At 40.9% G+C, this 19921-nt stretch overlaps 2 protein-coding genes across 2 annotated transcripts; both read left to right on the top strand.

Moving 5' to 3' along the window:
- Window positions 1–10: 10 nt before the first annotated feature.
- klhl6 (kelch-like family member 6) lies at window positions 11–5097 on the top strand. The gene is made up of 7 exons (XM_080478493.1): window positions 11–483; window positions 556–721; window positions 2483–2932; window positions 3123–3360; window positions 3713–3915; window positions 4134–4347; window positions 4657–5097. Exons 1-7 carry the CDS (start codon window positions 224–226, stop codon window positions 4944–4946), a joined length of 1821 nt encoding a protein of 606 aa, XP_080334619.1. The 5' UTR covers window positions 11–223; the 3' UTR covers window positions 4947–5097.
- Window positions 5098–6211: 1114 nt separating this feature from the next.
- Window positions 6212–14783, top strand: LOC308118854 (uncharacterized protein). Its single transcript, XM_080478494.1, has 9 exons — window positions 6212–6521; window positions 8138–8431; window positions 9279–9554; window positions 9820–9924; window positions 10439–10552; window positions 10891–11016; window positions 11241–11282; window positions 11588–11659; window positions 12336–14783. Exons 1-9 carry the CDS (start codon window positions 6473–6475, stop codon window positions 13415–13417), a joined length of 2160 nt encoding a protein of 719 aa, XP_080334620.1. The 5' UTR covers window positions 6212–6472; the 3' UTR covers window positions 13418–14783.
- The last annotated feature ends 5138 nt before the right edge of the window (window positions 14784–19921 follow it).

A 19921-nucleotide genomic window follows, 5' to 3' on the forward strand; every position in this document is an offset into this window, starting at 1 on the left:
CCACTGCTACATTCACAAGTTTCTCAGAACAGGAATAGGAAGTATACAGAGAACTAAACAACAAAGCAAATCCACAACCCAATGCAAGAGAGCTTTTAGTCAACATCAACGACAAGGGCTCATTTTTTGGGGGGACATTTGATCAGCAGGCGCAGGTGTTTTCAGAGTAGTCGCATGCTGTTTTTTCCCCTGCAGAGAGGGGCTTTCTGTAGAAGTGTGAACGATGAGTGACTCTCTAGAGCGAACTACAGACTGTCCTCCCTTGCCGCCACCCGGAGACGAAGGCAGCCTGGATGACAACAAAGGGAACGCAGCAGATGTGAGTGAGCTCCATTGGGAGGACGGAGGTCTGCCGCTGGAGCTGCAGAAAGGGATGGAGACCCTGCGAGTAAACAAGGAGCTGACCGACGTCATACTGTCCGTTCAGGAGCAGGACTTCCCATGCCATAGAGCCACTCTTGCCGCTGCCAGTCAATATTTCAGGTAAAAGTCATCTGGTGTTGTGAAGGAGCAGTTTGCCGTTTGAGTTTTAACTAATGCCGTCTTTCTCTATAGAGCAATGTTCTGCAGCGGTCTGAAGGAGAGTCGTGAGGAGCGTGTGGAAATAAAAGAGTTGGACAGCAGCACGATGCGATCTCTTCTGGAATACACTTACACCAGTCGAGCCCTGCTCACACACTCAAATGTCCAGAAAATACTGGAGGCCGCCAGTCACTTTCAGGTAAAGAAGTGTTGTTGACATAGGATAAACTCAATGAGTTTATTGTTTACAGTCATCACCGGCTTCTAGAGCCAAGACAAAATCTTTGTAATTCTATCACATACCAGAATTGTTTTGGTTTGGTCAGGTTGTATTTGAACGGGTTTATTAGGACGCCAACATCAATGGTTGTGTTCTAATACAGCAGCAGTAGTGAACATTCAGTGCGCATCTCTTGGAATATATTCATAACAATCGACAGCGTTGAAACTGCACTTTCTCCTACACAGACATCTTCAGCCGTTCGCACCATCTTGAGTCAGACAGTTCATTTCAGATCAGGGGAATCAACACCTTATTGGTTCAACATAATGAGCCTGTGGCAGAGGGAAGTGAAAGTTGACCAGTTGTTTACACTCTGGATTGGTTTTCCATACACGCTTAAATTAACCACACAGCTGTGCTACACAACAGAGCGGGCAGGTGTTTGTGTTCCAGTATTTCTGTTTTGCAAAAAACAACCCGACTGTTAAACTCTGGAGGTGAAAGTGGTTTCTTACGTAGCAGGGAGAGACTTTTAGTGTACATATATACATGTGACTGAGAGGGACGTGATGAGCAGATTAAGATTCTCGGTTGCGATATGAGATTATGTATATGGTGTCGGCAACGGTTGGGACATGGCAACTTCTGTATCTGAACACGGCTACACCAGAGCAACACTCAGTGAACACACTGAAGACACTTTGCTCTCGCTGTAATCAATCATTCAGTTCAAACTGCCAAACATCCTGACTCACTGTGGATAAAAAAAAAAAAAAACTGCTATCCAAACGTTTATGTGAAGTGGAGCTTCATCTGTCTCCGTTAGACGAGTCAAGTGGGCATTTACTAAAGCTGCAGACTTCATTTAACGTGAAGGCCATTATTTCTTGTTGTAGACACTGTTTTCTTTTGAAGAAGTGAAGAGAAATGAGTTGCTTCCATTAAGATAGATGAATCAATGCTTGATTCCCATAAAAATGGTTGATGTATAGGCATGTCTGTGGTCTTTATCATGTTAAATGGACATTGGGAGGGTATATAATGCATAATGAGCAAATGATTACAGCCAGCGAACACTTTTTTATTATTAAGTTATTCTACAGCTCATTTTGCAAGACAGTTTACGAAAAACGGAACTTTTGACGACAATGAATTGTGTTGTACTGCTTTGTTTATGGCGGCATATCTTTACAGATCCACTATACTTTATATTTGGGTAACGGGAGCTCTTTCAGTGGAGCAGGTCACCTTGTAATCTTAAAGTTGGCTGTTAGATCCCCATCTCGTACTTTCCATATGACGAGGTTTGAAGATGCTGAAAGTGTGACTGAATGGGGAACTCCAGACGTACCCGACCGAGCTTTACAGAACCCGGAGGCAAGGCCGCTGATTTCAGAAGAAAATCTATCTATCTATCTATCTATCTATCTATCTATCTATCTATCTATCTATCTATCTATCTATCTATCTATCTATCCATGCTCTATTAGCAGCTGTGCATGTCTTTGTTAAAAGCAGTTTAGTTCTCTGTCCTTGTCTTGTCTTTTTAAATGCTGCATGTGTGCAGATGTCCTCTCCTGCTACAAATCTACAAACAAATCTACCCGGGGGTATAGATGAAGTCACCTTGACCACGGGACTGCTGAAGCAGTACAGTGCAGTCTCTGAGTAAATGTCCATTTAGGCTAATGTGCTAAAAGTGATTATGACACGCGCTGCTCATTGGTCTCTTCTCAGTTTATGCGCGTGGTGGATGCGTGTACAGATTTTCTGACGAAGTCCATGCATCTGGAGAACTGCATCGGGATCCTTACTCTGGCTGACAGCCACGCCCTGGTCAACCTGAGGAGCAGAGCTCAGGACTTCATCACTTCTCGGTTCTCTCAAGTGGTCCAGCAGCAGGACTTCCTGGAGCTGCCAGCGGAGTCTCTGGAGAGCATCCTGCAGAGGGACGACCTGGACGTGAAGCGTGAGGAGTGTGTTTTTGAAGCACTTATGTGCTGGGTGAGAGCCCGGCAGGATCAGCGTTGTCCTACGCTGGCCAGGCTGCTTCCACATGTGCGGCTGCCATTATTGGAGCCTGCTTACTTTGTGGAGAGAGTGGAGTCGGACGAGCTGATACGCCGCTGCAGTGACGTGTTTCCTCTGCTGCAAGAGGCCCGCATGTACCACCTTTCTGGCAGGGAGGTCAGTGTACAGCGCATTGGCATTTATTATAATCTTTTGATAATGTCTCATTGCCGCACTAAGAGCATGGTCCTCACCCTGACTCACCACTCACTTGAAATATTTCAGTTTATTTGTAAGAAATATTTAGAATAAATTTTTTCCCAGTCTGTATTTAGAAGTTGATTAGTTTCTTGTGTCATTCGTGTAGGTGGTCTCAGAACGAACCAAACCACGCATGCAGCACTTTTTATCAGAGGTGTTTCTGATCATTGGCGGTTGCACGAAAGATGAACGCTTCGTTTCCACCGTGACCTGTTTGGACCCTCTCAGACGCAGCAGGCTGGAGGTGGCCAGGCTCCCAATGACGGAGGCGGAGAACGAGTCTCAAAACAAGAAATGGGTGGAGTTTGCCTGCATCACGTTTCATAATGAAGTGTACATCTCTGGTGAGACAACAAAGTCCCCAAAACTTTATGCTTACTCCAGTAGGGAGACGTCGATGTGTCACTTGAGGTTTAATAATAGCCATGCTGATGATGCACCACATTGAGACACTGAGTCATGTATTCTTGCTGAAAGATGTGATTAATCTGGTTTTCACAGTTTGCATGCTCAAGTGAGCCATCATTTCCTGAATTGGGAAAGAACTAAAACCAGTTCCTGTTATCTACTCCAAATGTTGTGCTTTAAATGTAATGATCAAGACATTATATATGAATATCAGGTTGCACGGGGAAAACGACCACGTCCAAAAGCGACTGTGATGAAAGCTGAAAAGTTTTACCTTTGTTTTGAAAGGAGGTAAAGAGACCCAGCACGATGTGTGGAAGTACAACGGTGCCCTGGACAAGTGGATCCAAGTCGACCTTCTCTCCACGGGGCGCTGGAGACACAAGATGGCAGTTCATGGTGGGAAGGTGTACGCACTCGGGGGATTCGATGGAGTGCAGAGACTGGCCAGCGTCGAGGCCTATGATCCTTTCCACAACCGCTGGATGCAAGTAAATACATTTCCTGCACATAAATGTACATGTTGTAAGTAGTTGTAATTTGTTTATCTATAACTGTGTGAGCGTGGAAGGCATTTTTGCCGGGGAACATTTCAAGCTGGCCAAATGATAATTCGCAAGCAGTTTACAATTAGTTTTATGCCCAGGCATTCCGCTGTTTTGGTTCAGATGTCTCTGCTCGGTGTTGATTGCGTTTGCCTGAACTGCAGGCGACCCCTCTTTCGGATGGTGTGAGCTCCTTTGCTGCCGCGAGCTTTGACAGATGGATCTATGTGATTGGTGGCGGGCCGAACGGAAAGCTGGCCACTGATAAGGTTCAACGCTGGGAACCAGGAACAGACTGCTGGGAGCTGCGGGCGCCCATCCCCATTGAAACCAAATGCACAAATGCTGTTACATTCAAAGACTGCATCTATGTAGTAGGTACGTAAGCAGTGGTTTAATGTTACTGAATACATTCACTCAGGTGCCTCAAGTCTACGTTTGTAGTGTTTGCATTTAAATGCGATCAACGTGTTTTCCATTTTATAAAAACTACAGGAATATAAACTAAATATGTCCCTTTTGCTTTATGCACATTTTATTTTGTGACAAATTTGAGTACTCTACTAGTGTAAACATGTAGTCTAAAGCTGAAGACTGCTGAGTTAACAATGTGCACATAAATACTGCTATTTAGTATTGATCAATTACATTATAACCTAAAATAATGAATGCCCTTGATGTTCCTAGGCGGAGCCATGCATGCCATGTACTGCTACTCGCCTCTGTCTGACTCCTGGTCTCTTGTGACCCGTCTGGGCGAGAGGGCAAGCTGCGCCATCGCTGCCTGCAATAACAAACTTTTCATCACTGGGGGAAGGGACAACAAGAACCAAGTCATTTCCACAGTGATGTGCTGGGACGTTGCCCGAAGGGTGTTGACCGAGGAGTGTGTTTTACCAATGGGAGTGTCGCACCATGGCAGTGTCACACTAATGAAGTCCTACACGCACATACACAGAGTAACACCTGCGACATAATGCCAGTACCAACGCAGACACACGTCTGCAAACTAGACTTTGTTGTTGCTGAAAATGGAAGCGAAACATAAGGAACATTTGAAAAAAAATATATATATATGTCTTGTCAGGCGCATCACAAAAATTTAAGAGACTTTTTTTTGGTCTCTTTTAGCTTGAAGGGCATACAAAAACTTCCATTCAAACAGAATTGTGAGACACAGCAAAACAAAATGTATTCACTATCAAAGTGCACCAAAAAGAATGATGCATCAGCTGGTTTTTCCTCTTACTAACCACTGAAGCAGTTGGTTTTTTTATGCAAAACAGTATCAACTGCTTAATCTGCATATGGTGTGAATGAGCAGAGAATTTATAACTACAACACTGGGAGTGTTAATAACAAACTGAAACTACACACTGGTTTGATGGACACATTTCAGAACATCATCCATCTTCTCCATCATGCTCAGGGTTGGAGAGTGCTGGATCCGCACACACACACACACACACACACACACACACACACACACACACACACACACACACACACACACACACACACACACACACACACACACACACACACACACACACACACACACACACACACACACACACACACACACACACACACACACTGTAGGAGGAAACCAAACTACCCCAATGAAACTCACACATGCACAGGGAGAAAACAAGCAAAACCGCCAACAGAAACGCTTCAAACTACAGGTAATGAAACGCGAGGCTTAGGTCAAAACGTTTTTCTTCAGATTCAGAACACAACTCTGTCCTCAAGGTTCACAAATATGATGCGTAACGACTGAAAGTATCGGCAAGCCTCACTTCACTTGGTGGTTTCCATCAAATTCAGAGCCAATCGGAAGCAGGCTGGGGGCGGAACAGAAACGTTTTGAAAGAAACTACAGGATTGACAGATTGTGTGGCTTGTAGACCAAATAAGAAAACCTAAACCAAAATAACCTTGACTTGACAGAAAAAACAAGCCCAGGGTCGATTCGTTTAAGCGGTCTTGTCTTGTCGACATGTCAAAATAATATGGTCAAGCGAGGTATAGTGAGAGCTGGTGAGTTGAGAGCAACATTTCAAAATATAATCGGTATGGAGTTTTATAAAAGAAAACACTGCAGATCGATACTGAAAATAAAAAGATTTTTGAAAGTGCATATCTCTCTTGGGTCAATTCTTGCGGTGAAATATCAACAGGTATATCCAGGTTGTCCAAAGGTTAAATCCAGTTCTTATTGTGAAAAGTCGGGTGGTGTACAGACCGGAAACTCAGGTGTGACACCTGCAAAGACTGTAAGGACGTACCCTTTTCTGAATCCGGAGTTTTGGCAGCTTTTCGTTTGATCTCTACTATTCAACTTGAATTGCTCTTGATCGTGTCTGTGCCCGTCTGGACTTGTTCAGACGACAACGAGTCTTTCGATCACTCGCCGTTTGAGTTATTTGCAGTTTAATTAGACAGAAACCAGAAAGTGAAAGTAAATCGGACAGTTTGATAATTATCTGTCTCTTGAAAAATGTTTCGTGGATATTTCCAGGCTGTTTTAATCTTCACCCTTCCCTTAGGTGAGTTTGTTTATTTGTTGATCGTCGTTGTACTGTGTTCGTAGTGTGTTTGTAAGCCTGGCCGCATTTACAACACACATTAGTTAATGTTTTATTATGCTCAATAAAAATAAGTTGAGGGTTTCAGTGATTGCTTGAGTAGTGACCTTTGAGCGACATATTTCATGTTTAAAGTGTAACATGCATCTGAAAACTACGAGCAATAAGAAAATATAGTAAAATGAACATACAACCATACCACTACACACCAGTCATCCACTGGAGTAAGGCCATTCACGGTTTAAACTAGAATGCCTGTTTACAATGTGTAGTACGGTAAAGCTGTCAGAAGCCGACAGGAGCTTCAAAATCTTATTGTTTTCAGTAAACTGCACCAGATTCGTAACCTACGGGCTCCCAGGTACCTCTGTGCCAAGTTTCAACTACAATTACTTTAGCATTTTCTCACAATGGCAAAAATAAAACTCTCCCAATACACACAATACTGTACAAGGTTATTGTACCAAAAAAATCACAATACATCAAATTGTTTTCAGCAACCTCCACCACATTCTTGTTCTGTAGACTCCCAGGTACCTCTGTGCCAATTTGCAACTAGAATTACTGTAGTATTTTCTCACAATTACACACTGAATTCACATCAACAGACTACCAGAGTACCTGGGAGCCTGTAGAATAAGAATCTGGTGCAGTTTGCTGAAAACAATTAGATTTTCTCTAGATTTATGGTACAATGAGCTTGTACAGTACTGTATATGCTGGTGTGAATTCAGTGTGTAATTGTGAGAAAATGATAAAGTGAATCCAGTTGGAAATTGGCACAGAGGTACCTGTGGGCCCGTAAAACCACAATGTTCTGGAGGTTGCTCAAAATCATTTGATTTTCTATGATCTTTTCGGACAATAAACCTGTACAGTATTGTTTGTTTTGGGTGTATTTTGTGTCATTATGAGAAAATGCTACAGTGAGTCAACTTGAAAATTGGCACAGAGGTACCTGGGGGCCTGTAGAACAAGAATGTGGTGGAGGTTGCTGAAAACAATTCGATTTTCTATGACTATTTTGACAATAAACATGTACAGTACTCTCATGAGAACATGCTACAGTGCATCCAGTTGAAAATTGGCACAGTGGTGGTTGGGTCCTGCAGAACAAGAATGTGCAGTTTTCTGAAAACAAGTTGATTTTCTACGCATTTAAGGATGTACAGTACCATGTATAGGTTGGTGTGAATTCAGTGTGTAATTGTGAGAAAATGCTCCAGTGATTGTAGTTGAAAAGGGAACCTGGGAGCCTGTAGAATAAGAATGTGGTGCAGTTTGCTGAAAACAATTAGATTTTCGATACATTTTTTGTTACAATACGCCTGAACAGTACTGTTGTTGTGATTTATCTTGCAACCGGGGTGTACTTGAACGCACCATGAAGCTCCCGTCGGCCTCTGACAGTTTTACCGTAATACCCAATGTATACTGATCAGATCCAATTGGATTATATTAAGTTGCACAAGATTCGCTACCAAAGTGGAATCATATTGGTATTGGCACATACCTTATGTTCGGATGAACGTATGATCGTTTTATGTTTTGTTGTTTTCTGCGTTTCCTGTTTTCAGTTCCTGCACAGCTGATAACATATGGGCTCGTGGGTCAGACAGGCAGTCTGAATCCAGAAAGCAAGAAATATCCTGATGGAAGTAGGATCCTCTGGAAACACAATGGGGACAAAGTGGTTGAGTTTAATGGCAACGAGCAGAATGTGTTCAACCCATTTAAAGACCGGGTCACACTGAACTGGCATACTGCAGAGCTGGAGATCACTAGCCTCACATATGAAGACAGTGGAGACTATGAACTGGATGTGTACAGCAAAAACTTGGAACGTTCGAATTTTAAACTGCAGGTCATTGGTAAGTGTTTTCCTTCTGTTTTTTTTTAACCATCTACTTCAAGATATTCACGGTAGCCACTATTTTAGCTGGGAAGTTACACACAATATGTGTTTCTAAAGCAAACTTCACCAAGAATTAAGACCTTTATTTGTCACAAACACAATTATAAGGCGATAGATGCCAAAATGATCAACATTCAACGAGGACACATAAGATATGTGTTTATTAGATAATGAACTCTATATCTACTGGAATCTTAAGTCTTTGTTTTCAGAATTAAGTCCTTTCTGCTCTATTAGTTGACATGGCAAAGAAGCCTGCCGTTGACAACATAGCTTCGATAAAGTGGTTTGGAATCATTTTTTTTGTAACGTTACTTATACAGTGAAATAATAACAGTGAAATATTGAACCTTTTGCAAACTATCGAATAATCTAATATTGATATTCCTTATCTACTTCCACTGGATGGATCGTTCTCATATATATCGTATTAACAGTCATACTGTTCTGTTTCTAGCCGATTTCCTTAAAACTTCATTTAAGCACTACATTTAGCATTTATGTGTAAATGTATGAGCGACTGTTTGCACTAAAGTTCAAAGTGCTCTGGACTCAGATGGTGAAGTGGGTTGTTGGGTTTTGTCCGAATATCTATAAATATATGTCTATAAAATGCTTATGGGTACTCTGGCAAAACACTGAACCCAAACCTGCTCTAAATGGAGTCGTGAGCTCCTTACATGGCAGCTATGTTGTCTTTGGGTGTGAGTGGCTGAATGCAGCTAAACGTGTGTTTACAGGAAAAACTCTGAAGTCCATTTACCATGTTTTTTTGTTTAAATTATCATCTTACATCTCTATAGATGAAGTATCCAAGCCTGCCATATCTTGTGAGATTGTGAAAGAAGGCGCCAACCCTGGTGAATCTGGAAACCGGGCCACACTGATGTGCTCTGCAGAACCAGGACAGTCTGGGTCCTTAATGAAGTTAGAATGGAGCTCAGATGGAAAGGTGCTGCCCGGCCCAAATGTAACAATCTCTCTGGGGAATCAGCATTATGATGAAGAGCACAATTGTACCGTGAGCAACCCGTTGTCTATTAAGACGACGACATTCACTGCAAGGGATTGCTACCCTGGTAAGACCTCGCTAAGGCGTCCGCTCCTCATAATGTGTGATGTTGAATTTTATCAAATACATTGTGAGACAGTAATTCACATACATCTTTGCAGAGTTTAGTCTGACAGCTAAATTAAAAATGATCTTTTAATAAAGTGGTGAAGAAAAATCAGGCGTGCAAAGTATATCTCTGCTGTATAAACTTTTTCAGATTTTCTCCGATGTTAATTTAATGCACGAAGGCTGAGGATGTTTATGTCTCTGACTTTTGTGTTTTTGTGCAGAGACATATTCAACTGCGCTCATTGTCGGCATTTGTGTTCCCATTGCCATTCTGCTGCTTTTGGGGCTTGTGGTGTTCTGCAAACTAAGACAAAAAGGTGTACGAAGTAAGTCATTTCTCCTGGAGAAATCTCTTCTAACTATAGTAATTTTTCTAGCAACTGAAGAAAACTGATGGACATCGTCTCAGTTGATTGTTATTTAGGGATTTCAAGTTTTTCTGTGACGGCCAAGCCTGTGCTTTGACTATTCATGTGTTCATTTGTTGTCAAATATTCATATTTGGCTACAAAGATGACAATGTATGGATTGATTTGAGGAATAACTGAAAAAAAAACTGAAACTATTGCCGGTTTGCACGTCCAACCTGTTTTAACAGTTCACACATTTGCATTTTTATCACTTGGTGTTTTCTTAGATAAAAAAAAATAACAGATAACTATAAATATCTCAAATAATTATTAAAGGTCAGTGTTTGTCAATAAACATGTGATATTATTCAACTGACTATTCCAACACTTTAGACAATGAAACTATTTCTATGACTTTTTTCATATTTTGAGATCCCTCCTTACTGGTACTGATGATAGATAATGAATTGTGTTTTTTCTTCATGATCAGAAGAAAGGAGAGGAATTCCTGAGGAAGAACCTTTTATGGATGGAGAGTCCAACTTTAAGTCTCCTCAGCCACCATCAAACACTGACGACGTGGAGTCAGACAGGAATTTTACAGGTGCTACATTCTGGTGACTCTTGTGCTCTCAGTGTACTGCGTATTCTGTGCAGATATTGGGATTTAGTGCCCTTGTAATGTTTTTTTGTTACTGAATGTGGTCTAATATCACTACAAACAGCATTTGTAAAACATAAATTCACTAAATATTATTAATACTTCTTGGTATACTGTTTAAAATCTTTTTTTGTCCGTTGTGTCGTTTGTCTGATATTATTCAGTTGACTTTCCGAACACTTTGGACAATGAAACAATGTCTATGACTTTTTCTTTCATTTGACATGTCTTTTTTTTTTGGGCACTGACGATAATAATTTGTATTTCTTCTTCATGAGCAGAAGAAACGAGAGGAAACCCTGGGGGACAAGCTTTTTATGATAGGCAGTCCACCTTTCGGTCTCCTCAGCCTCTGGCCAGCTTGGCTCCCAAGACTGGCGACACGGAGTCGGACGAGAATTTTACAGGTGAATCTTGTGCATGTGTCGGGCAAAATGGATCCATTGCACCCCTCACTACGTGCTCCGTATTCTGCGGAAATATTATTGTGATTTAGCTTTATTTGAATGCTTTTCTGTTACCGAATGTGATATAATGTCACTGCAAACAGCATGTGTAAAACATAGGTACTTTTTGTTGTACTGTTTAAAACATGTTTGTTTTTTTTCTTTTGTTGTGTCGTTTCTTACAGGAAGTGTAAAGAGCAAAAGGGAACATTTTGAAAGGGAAATTGGTAAAAGAAATTTATTATTATCTAATAATAGACATCACCGCATAATAAAGACAAATCCTCAGTGTTGAAGTGATTTATATATATATATATATATATATATATATATATATATATATATATATATATATATATATACTATTACAGCAATGTTACATTCATGCCAATGAAACTTACTGAATCGATCAGGATGAACATTTTTTTATTCTAAACTCCCCATTTACATTATGTTTTTTTTCCAATTACTATTATGTTTGATTACATTTTAGATTTAAAATCTCATGTTTGTCTTGTTTTCTGTATTTCAGCTGCACAAGCAACGGGTCCTAAGAAGCCCTGTCGGCGCTTTCTTTTTGGGGAGGTTGGAGCCGGTGAAAAAGGTCAGCAGAAGCAAAATTGAGGAGTTTCTGAGTTTAACAACAACATTTCAGGGATTTTGGGGCAACTGTGAGCCGCTTTATACAAATTGTTGACTTCCACGCAGTGTCAATATTATATTAAAATGGTTTCGCTTTCCTTTTACTTCAAAATATTCTATATTCCATAAAGCTCAGATTTGAGCTCAGGTGACTTCTGTTCCCGCTGATCTTCCTTGAGATGCTTCTATCTAGAATTCACTTGTGGTAAATTCAGCCCCCCCCCCCCCCCCCCCGCGTATAACGTCCCACTGCAATTTCTAAGGTTTTCAGTTTTAATAAATTTGCAAACATTTCCAGAAAGTGTCTTTGTCCTTACGGGGTATTGTTTGTAGAATATAGAGGGGACAAAATAAATTCTGTCCATTTTTGGAATGAGGCTGTGACATAAGAAATATGTCCAATAACTGGACTGTGAATACATTATAGATGCACAGTAGGTATCTTCAATTGTGAATTGCGCCTCGTCTCAATGTCTTCATTTACCTTCAGAGTCTCTTTGGCCTTTGTAGTTCATACAACATTTGATTGCACAGTTTTTTAGGCTGTTTGTATTAAAAAAAAATTGTAATTTTACTATGTGACCATTAAAAGCAATTTTTTAATCCTAATTTGCTTATATTATTTCCCACTGTTTCAGAACCAGAGAAGGAGACAGGCGATGAGAAGGAGATCAGTCCGACACCTGCTCATTCAAACGATGTGTGTACGTCTCCGTCTGCCCAACCGTCGTCTCCGTTGGCATTGAACTCTTCAAACGGACCTCATGAGGGCGACGTCGATGAGCACCAGGACGAAGCCAACTTGTCGCAAGTCAGTGGAGAAAAACTCACGAATAGAGAGTCAGGCTTGGAGGAAGGAGAAGAGTCGGGCAGTAATTTCAAGCACCCAGTGTCCCCAAGTCCTGAGCACAAACAAAAAGAAATAGCAGCGCACGAGCAAAATTCAGAGCCGACAGACGGCGACACATCCTCCCTCGATGAATCAAAGGGTCCAGATGATCAAGAAAATACCTCTCAGCAGTTCGACATTCCCAAAGGATCAAAACATGAAAACTCGCTCCCTCATAAGCTTTCACAGCCCCCAAATGCTGCAGATGCAGCAGCTGATGATCAGTTAGAAAAGGACCGCACTATGAGTGACAGCAGCTACATAGAGGCAAGTGAAGACAATGAGGAACCTGCCACTCAACAGGTGGACCAGGTCACTGTACAAGCAATACTCGGAGAAGACTCGGAGGAAGTTCTGCCCCCTGATGAAGCCAAAAAGGCATCAACAGAGGAGCAAACGTCAGAGCAGGTAGAAAAAGAATCACAGCCAGCAAAGGTAAGCCAGCAAGAAGAGGAACAAAGTCATATAGATGACCAAGAAGAAAACAATCGGCAGTCTGAGAGTCTCAAGAGCTCAAAACAAGAAAAGCATGACACCATCGCTCCTGATTCTACGACAGCTGCAGCCCCGAGACAAGAAGACAATTCCAGGCATAGCAGTCAGTCAGAGAGCAGCTCTGAAGAAGCAGAAAGAGGTGAAGGTGAAAGTAAAAACGAGCAACCGAAAGACGATGCCAGTGATCATGAGGACATGGCAAACTCAGATCAGGCCAGTCTAACATCTGACTCAGGCCCAGATGAAAACATCAAGTCGGGTGATCCTACTGAAGAGTCGCCCACTCCTGAACACAAAACAAGAGAAGGCGCTAACAAAGAGAGGGACACAAGTTAACCAGTATAAGGGAGGAAACAGGCAGAGGAGTGTGAAAGGGATGGAATGGAGGTTTGAGAATAAACGTAGAAAAGAGTCCACAGCCTGAGAGTCCCATAAGGTCGAATCAAGACAGACAATGCAAACGTCACTGAGGACAAAGAAGCGCAAAAGAAAACTGAGAATTGTGAATGAGCCCCCGTACAAACTGAAAAGAGGAAACATCGGAAAGGAACGCAGCAGAAGACATGAAAAGGATGAAGAGGGTGGAGCTGCAGTCACATATTTGCTCAGTGACAGCAATAAATGGCTAAAGTTGATAGAAAAAGCCACAAATAACAGAATCACATGTGTGCTTGAAGAGAGGTGGGTGGTCCTCCTATCACTGTCACTTTTCCCTTTTTAAAGTGCCGTGAATCTTTATAATGGCTCATACAATACCTTAACAAATCATTACATCAATAAACATTACCGAGATAGCCTTCCTTTGAATTTGACCTCGGCCTCAGGGTTTTCCTAGAAAGAGCAGAAAGCAGAGAACAGGGGAGCCCCCGTCCGTCTCTTTACCCTTTAACTTCTACCTTCAATACCTTTACCTTTTTTATATTAACGTCTTTATTGAAAAAGCACATCTCGTATTGCAATACAGTGTGAAGATTTACCAAACTTAAGCTTTTTCTGCTAAATAATTGCATTTTGTAATGCGTTTTAATTGCTGGATTATCTTAGTGTTTTTAATCGCATGAGTTATAAGAATCTTTATATTTAAGTGCTGCTTTAAAGAAGAGAAAAAAAAGGTTTTTTTTGGTTGTTGCTTTTTTATCTTAAGCTATAGGACATACACTACGGTCTAAACTACTACTACTATGAATTACTAACTCACTGAGCCTGTATCAAGGTTGAATCCTTAATATCAAATTTGAAAAATAAACTAGGTAGTTTATTTAGATTCATGTAGAAGGAAGGAATGTTGATTGCTCTGAAATTGTAAAGAACTGTAATGTAATGAGGGTATTTAATGTTGCTTCACGTGTTTCAGCAGTAGTTCATATGAAAAAAAAAAGTCTGACTGATTTCAAAAGTTGTTTGATTTGAATTGTCATTCTGTGTTTGCAGGCAACTCGTTTTGATATAGATAATTAAACTAATCGATGATGGAAATCAATATTCAGTTCTGCACGGACCTGAAAAGAAAAAAAACAAACAAATGCAGTTTGTTGACTTGTATTTTTCAGCGTTTTTGAAATCGTTTTGAACTTTTTCATGCTATGACACTTTGTTAAAGCTGAATTGTGGGAAATGGTTGTTAAAAGGAATGTTTAGTTTTGTTATGTTTTTTTTGTTTTTTTTTTACTAATATTTGAAATAAATAAGCTAATAAACTGGTGTCAGTTGTGAATCACTTTTTGGAAAAACTGAGTTAATTGAAAATAGAAACTGTAATGATAATTAAATGCCAATAGGGGGCAGTGTTTATTAGACTTTACAATCCATAAGTGCCTGAATTTTTTATTTATTTCTTGTTCAGCTTTAATGTGAAAAATCATTTCTCTTTGAGAGTTTAGCACTGGGGTGGTTGAAGGACTTTCACTTTAAAAAAAAAAAAAAAAAAAAAAAAAAGCAGAGCTCAACAAACAGCACTGAAAGGTTGGCTTACAAGATTGTATTGCTGCACAAGGCTGTTCAGATGAGGCAGCAGTACCTTCAGTTCAGTGCGTGCTGGTGATGAGGGGGTGCATCAATTCAATATGAAGTCTGACAGAAACCCCTGAATATTATTTCGACCCAATCAGCCACTTTTCTTTATGGATGCATCTCCAGAGGTTGCCTGCAGCAAAACCGATGCTATTAGAGAATAAGCAATCAACTATAAAGTGATTCAGACGCACACAAAAAAAGCCGGTTCACACACTTTTGTGGATTTCTAAAGGGCAGTGCTCTGGCCATGTGAGAAAAGTCATCCATGATTAGTTTAACCTCTGAGCCACTGAGAAGTCTGTGATCTGCTGCCACCTGACCTGCGAGTTCAGTGCACGAGCGGGGAATGAACACTATCGTATTTCTGTGGCCACAACCAATACCAGAGGTATATTAGAGTCTTCATTTGGCGTCATCAGATGAGGGTCCCGGCATTCCTCCTGTCAGTTGCGATGCCTCAGTGAAAACACGACGAGGCCACTGGGGCTTTGTAACACACTTTGCTTCTTCGGGGTTGTTTGTTGCAGGCAGCAGAGCTTTTTGAGGTTTTGCAGTATTTTGAAAGACGTGACAATGACTCGCCAGATGTAACAGTTCAACGGGCCAAAGCATGCCCTGCAATATAAGAACAGCCTGTTTTTCTTTGCCATGTTTTCTAGTTACATCACACTGGAGTGCAATATTCTTTCAGATGCGGGCCCAGTTGCACTTTCCCTCCGTATTGTTTACGTCCTTTTTGGCCGCGCCGCAATCGGAGGAGGGGGAGAAGAAGAATGGGCTGCCCTCCAGAACTCCCTTTTTAAACCAGGTTGATTAGCATGCTGGGTTGTTTAAATTGCCTCCTGGAGGGCTGACGTGAAATCGAACAATATCCTCTGGCTTTAGAGACTAGCCCCATAGCTTCTCATTTATTTTTATGCAGAGTTTGGACAGAGTCTTGGCTCTGCTCCACCGAGGAAGCCGAGTCCGGGGAGGCCGGGTCTAGGTAGGTCAGGACAAATCAATTAATACCAGCTCAATAAAAAGTTCCTGGCCCTTTCTGGGCCATGCTTTACTGTGACAGTGTAACCTGGGCGCCGCCGTAATGATGTGGCTAAATTGTTAAGCACGATTGAAGCGTTGTACTAAAATAATATCCCTTTTCTTTCCTGTCTCTATAAAAAGACCTCTGTTAGGGGCCGGATTTGTTTCTGGACTCTGCTTTCAGCACACAAGGATTAATAGCAGAGCATTGTTGGTTCATTGTAATTGTTATACTTTCCCCAAACAAGGTTTCCCTCTTGGGTGATGCTGTTTATGGCTGTTCTTGGGTTCAACTCAACCTCTGTGCTTTTATTTTTCTGTTAACGTTTGGTCATCATGTAACATTCAAGCGAGCCCCAAGGCGAAAAGATTATTGCACCCTGGGCAGCAAGCGATACCGTGGAAACACTCATTAATATGCTGCTTATATACCTATAAGTGCTAATGGAAGAGATAAAATGAGTGCAAGGTACATGTTTGGAAGATGCTTGACTGTCCTCTCTGAAGCAGTCAGTCGCTGTATTTGCAACAACTGTAAATATGACTGGTCATTTTTGCGATCTTGTGTGTAGAAAAAAAACATCGGATTAGATCGTGATGATTTATTTGGTTTTAATTACTGCACTAATAAGGAGTTTAATTTGAGGATGTTATCTATTGTTTGATTGTGGCTGAGCAGCTCTATCAAACGCAGCAGTGTTTCCAACGCTCATAACTAATAACCACAACACAAACTGCTGTTTTAATGCCCCCGATTGAGTCTGATGGTGGATTCCTTCACCTAGGAGCTTAAAGATAATTCAGGAATCACCAAGTCTCTCTTGGCAGGGTCACATATTTCTGCTCGCGCAATTGTCCAACGTCTTGGGAATAATTCCTTCTCGAAACATCAATAGGTCACTATTTTCTTCTTCACAGGGAAAACCTTGGAGCGTTTACATGTTTCCTTTATGGTTTCTATTTGGTTTGCATGCAGCTTTCCTCTTTGAGATGAGGAATCAGAGCCTTTCCTGATTTGTGTGCTTTATCTAAACAATATGTGTGTACAGCTAAGCCTTCAACAGGGCCCGGCTAAACAGTCTCTTTAGTCAATCATTAGAAAGCACAAGTTCCACTGTAGCAGCATGATAAGTGGAGTTTGCAGATATGCCAGTGCTGGTTGATTGGTGCACAGATAATCATGGTCCTTGACAATTCTTCTGACTGTAATGACCTGTAATGAGACCAGTGTGTTCACCCTTTACCACTATTTGACTGATGGCGCTTTCATCTGCCGTATTCCCCTTTTTCTATTGTAAATTCTATTTAAAAATAAAGTGAAAACTCATTTATCATTCTCTCATATGCAAAATTGTGAACAACAGCTGTTGAATAATTCAAACTTTTGCAGAGCATTGCATTGCTTTATATGAATGAGACGTTTTCATTTGTATACCATATTCTCCATAATGAGCGCCACTTATCATCGTTTCGGTTTTCACACACTTCTCTCGCACAACTCGCGGCACAGGATGCCATTTGTTAAAGATAATCTCCTCTCCAATTATCTCAGACATGGAGGAGAATATGATGCACACTTTTCAACGACTCCAAATATATCCTCTCAGCACCGCGGACAGACTGTTTCAGAGGCCCAGCAGAGGGAATCACGTTGTTTTTGTTTTCTGTTGTCATGCTCATGTGTTTCTGGAAAAAAAAAAATAAAAAAAAAAAACTTTTTCTCAAACAGTGGAGCAACAGAGCGCCGAGATTTTGTCACTTCTTTATTCGAACAAGCTGCCTGTCAATGCGCCACTCTGACGTATCTGCACTTCTGCACAGACCCGACACAATTCTCTCGTGGCAAAATGGAAAACACTTGCAGCACGCCGCCTGCTCCGCGTTGTCTGATGGGAAGATTAAAGCCAAGCCAAACAAAATCCACTGTCTTCAACTCTGAGTTGGTCGAATGGCGAGACCACCAGAGGGGAGCAGCTCAGCTATGTCATCAGATCACGCTATCATTGATCCCGGCCTCCTGTTCTCGTCCTCTGCCTGTCTTTGAGTTTGCCCTGTGTTTTCAGACGCATTTCCCACAGCTCCCTGCAGCCTCTCATCTCCTAAATGTGATAAGAATTTGTGATGACTCCACCAGAATAACATGCCGCATTTGAATATGTGGGAAGCCACTTGTGTTTTTATTAAAATGATGTTTCACCTTTATTTGACTCTGATACTTAACTTCTGTTAATAATGGGATGAAATATTGTGCTTTAGCAACATTCTAATATTATTTCTTCAAACAAAAAGGTGGCTAGTTGGCTTTGTGCCACAGTCACGGAGAGCTTTGTGGTAGATACATTGCAGGAACATTGTTCACAGTAGATATTCAATTTGGAGATAAAGACTTGAAACATAACTGCTGCTTTGAGAGCAACGCAGTGCAAAAAAATTAATAAATAAAAAATTTCTACGGTAAGAGTAAGTGGAGAAACTAAATGCTGTAAACAGTCTCTTGATTTATCTCTTCTTTATATACTCTATATGGTGATGGCGGCTCCAAGCAAGTCATAGTTCTTCCGAGTTACTTTTCCATTTAAGATGTCCTTGTTCACAGTTGTTCAAGGTACCTGACGGTTGTTCTAAGCATCTGTGGATTAACGTGCCTCACTCCCATCGCGTCGACTGAATTGATGTAGCTGAAATCGGGACTCTTTGCGAGCCGTGCCATGTGATCAATATGTTCCTGTATAATGCTTTAAAATATGGGACAGTTTCTCTCGTGGTCCATCTAATTTCTATATACTGTCTTACACAACTCTTTTCTGGCCGAACACACAAACACATGTGTTACACCGCCTGTATTGTGGCCGAGACAACATGCCATAAAATCTCAAGCAGATCGGATCACAAACCAGTCAGAGAACAACTTTTATTTTTATGTACATAAATATTATTGACAACATTTACAGGTAACCCCCCCCCCCCCCCAAAAAAAAAAAAAAAACTGAAGGAAACAAGTTAAACAAAGATATCACATCACCCGTAATTTCACAGACAAATAAGAAATTCACAGATAGAAAGAATTCTTGCCTGATTGGCCAAAGGGGAAAAAGTTTACATCTACACATTACTCCTGTTAGTTTTGTCATTGGTTCATTAGGCTTCAAGTCTTTTTAGCTTTGTGGTCTGAATGGCTCATTACTCATGGTTGACACTTGGCTGACCTAATTACTGCCCAGGATCAGGGTTCCTCCCCCCCTTTGACCTGCCATCAACACATTGATACAAATCCAAATAAAAAAATTTTTAAGTAATGGAAGGTGCAAACAAATTCTTGGAGCTGGCAGACCTTTAGCACGTTTTATTGATAAGTGGCAAGCTCATTTACATGAAACAGAAAGTAGTGAAACTTGAAAACACAGTCATAAACATCAACAGTTACATGGATCCAATGACTAACTGTAGTGATATAATATTATTAAGAAAGCCGTTTTACAATGTAGTGCTTAAAGGTCAAATGGCACATCCACCAAAATAATTCAAAATGGCCTACTTGGCATTGTTTTATGATCATATTTGATCACTTTTATACATATACTCATCAGATATTTCTTTAATAATGTTTAAATGAATTGGATACTATGACACAATAAAATGTTTTTTTTCAGGCCGCCGAAATAACGTATATTCTTGCGCTGAGCTGAAGTGAAGCACGAGAATCTCCTGACCCATCTATGTTCTTTACATGCACATAAAGGCCCCCAAGGACGAGTCTCTGTGAGGTCAGAGTGCTACCCATTATTAATGAGAACCTGAGTGTGT

The sequence above is a fragment of the Lipophrys pholis genome, assembly GCF_963383615.2.
Source record: "Lipophrys pholis genome assembly, chromosome: 13".
Lineage (NCBI taxonomy): Eukaryota > Metazoa > Chordata > Actinopteri > Blenniiformes > Blenniidae > Lipophrys > Lipophrys pholis.

Excerpts from the sequence above, each read along its gene's own strand:
- klhl6 (XM_080478493.1), top strand. The coding sequence starts at position 224 with ATGAGTGACTCTCTAGAGCGAACTACAGACTGTCCTCCCTTGCCGCCA. Across the intron at positions 3,361-3,712 it reads TAATGAAGTGTACATCTCTG|GAGGTAAAGAGACCCAGCAC; the intron begins GTGAGACAACAA and ends TTGTTTTGAAAG. Across the intron at positions 4,348-4,656 it reads AGACTGCATCTATGTAGTAG|GCGGAGCCATGCATGCCATG; the intron begins GTACGTAAGCAG and ends TGATGTTCCTAG.
- LOC308118854 (XM_080478494.1), top strand. The coding sequence starts at position 6,473 with ATGTTTCGTGGATATTTCCAGGCTGTTTTAATCTTCACCCTTCCCTTA. Across the intron at positions 9,555-9,819 it reads TGCAAGGGATTGCTACCCTG|AGACATATTCAACTGCGCTC; the intron begins GTAAGACCTCGC and ends GTTTTTGTGCAG. Across the intron at positions 11,283-11,587 it reads ACATTTTGAAAGGGAAATTG|CTGCACAAGCAACGGGTCCT; the intron begins GTAAAAGAAATT and ends TCTGTATTTCAG.